The sequence below is a fragment of the Olea europaea genome, unplaced genomic scaffold (assembly GCF_002742605.1).
Source record: "Olea europaea var. sylvestris unplaced genomic scaffold, O_europaea_v1 scaffold26830, whole genome shotgun sequence".
Lineage (NCBI taxonomy): Eukaryota > Viridiplantae > Streptophyta > Magnoliopsida > Lamiales > Oleaceae > Olea > Olea europaea.
The window spans coordinates 1-1,513 of NW_019245215.1; the positions used below are offsets into that span (position 1 = coordinate 1).

Here is a 1,513-nt window from a genome sequence, read left to right on the forward strand (position 1 = left end):
GGATGGTGGTTCTCTGCGACTGGTCTTGTAAAAACACCATCATTGCTGCCAACTGGTTTTCCAAAGCACTGAATTGACTCTGCGTCACATACTGCGGGGGCGGTGGTGGTTCATGACCCCTTGCAACTGACTCTGACTCCGTCTCCGCCGTGTTCCCAACCAGGCGAGTATCACTTCTTGTTCGTCTTCTTGACATGGCTTTTTAGTTCAAATGAATTTTCCCACAGACGACGCCAATGAAAGGGCAGTGATTCAACACCCTTCTGTTTGCCCGGTAATGTTTGGCATTTCCACCACTCCGTCAAGTATGCAAGACCTGAAAAATGAAGGCGGGGCTTTCTCTCCCATTTTACCTCCGGAGTGAGAATTAGTTTTCAGACTTGGAAAGAATATATTTGAAATTCAGATGGCTAAAAATGAGAATGGGAGCTCGAAAAAAAAATCCCTTACCTGTGTCTCATCCGGGGGTATTTATAGATATTAGGCACTAGGTAACCGCTGGGCGGTTGTGGTGCCACGTGTCCCACGATGGTATTCCCACTACACCCACGTTCTGAGTGATGAGTCCTTAACTTCCCGTCTGAAGATTGTACCTGTATCAGCGGCCATGTAACCTTGTCGATTCATTAAAGGTTTTATGGCTAAGTGTTTGGACAAGGAATATCATTCCCGTTGAGGATTTCGCTTAGTGGTAGAATGATTTCTAGGGATAGCGGTAGAGCGCCCTTTGGGGGTTGTGGTAGAGCGCTCCCTAGACGTAGTGGTAGAGCGCTCCTTGGGTGTAGTGGTAGAACGCCCTTTGGGGGTCGTGGTAGAGCACTCCCTAGATGTAGTGGTAGAGCGCTCCCTAGGTGTAGTGGTAGAACGCCCTATGAGGGTCGATGGCCTTGCATCGGTGTGCTGTGATCTGCCTTACTTGTCCTTGAGGGTGTCTACTTCTACCAACCTATATCATCACTCATCTGCTAACTTTCAATGTCGTACTGACAGTGTTATGCAGAGAAACAGGCTCTAGGAGAAGTGAGCTCTGAGCTTCTAGACACTCGAGTTAATCCAGCAGTTTGGGAAATTAGTGGACATATGGTACTGAAAAGGGAGGAGGACTATGAGGAGGCGTCCGAGCAAAATGTTTGGAGGCTCCTAGCTGAGGTTTCCCTGTCTGAAGAGAGGCTCCACGAAGTGAAGGAGCTTCTTTTTGAAGCCATATCTTGCAGTATGGAGGAGGATAAGGGCGTTACACAGAACATCCTTGAGGAGTAGGATGTCAGCCCTCAATCTCTTGAAGATGTGGATGCCCTTCAAGGCTCCAACCCTGCTGTAGTGTCTGTGTAGCAGAAATTAATACTGGGTTCTGAGCTAAAAAATGGCTTTGTTGATAGGATTTCGGTCCCGTTTCTTATTTGATATCAAATGTGTGTGTAATGTCGGATTTTCTATGGTTTCCATTGTGGATATTCTTAAATAATGCAAACTATGTTTGCTCTGCTGTTGGAATGTGTGTGTAATTTTATTT

At 46.6% G+C, this 1,513-nt stretch overlaps 1 protein-coding gene across 1 annotated transcript; it reads left to right on the plus strand.

Annotated features, from left to right (window-relative positions):
- The first annotated feature begins 211 nt into the window (after positions 1–211).
- LOC111383419 lies at positions 212–1,260 on the plus strand. The gene is made up of 3 exons (XM_023007527.1): positions 212–305; positions 708–928; positions 991–1,260. The coding sequence occupies exons 1-3, from the start codon at positions 212–214 to the stop codon at positions 1,258–1,260; spliced, it is 585 nt and encodes a 194-aa protein (XP_022863295.1).
- Positions 1,261–1,513: the final 253 nt, after the last annotated feature.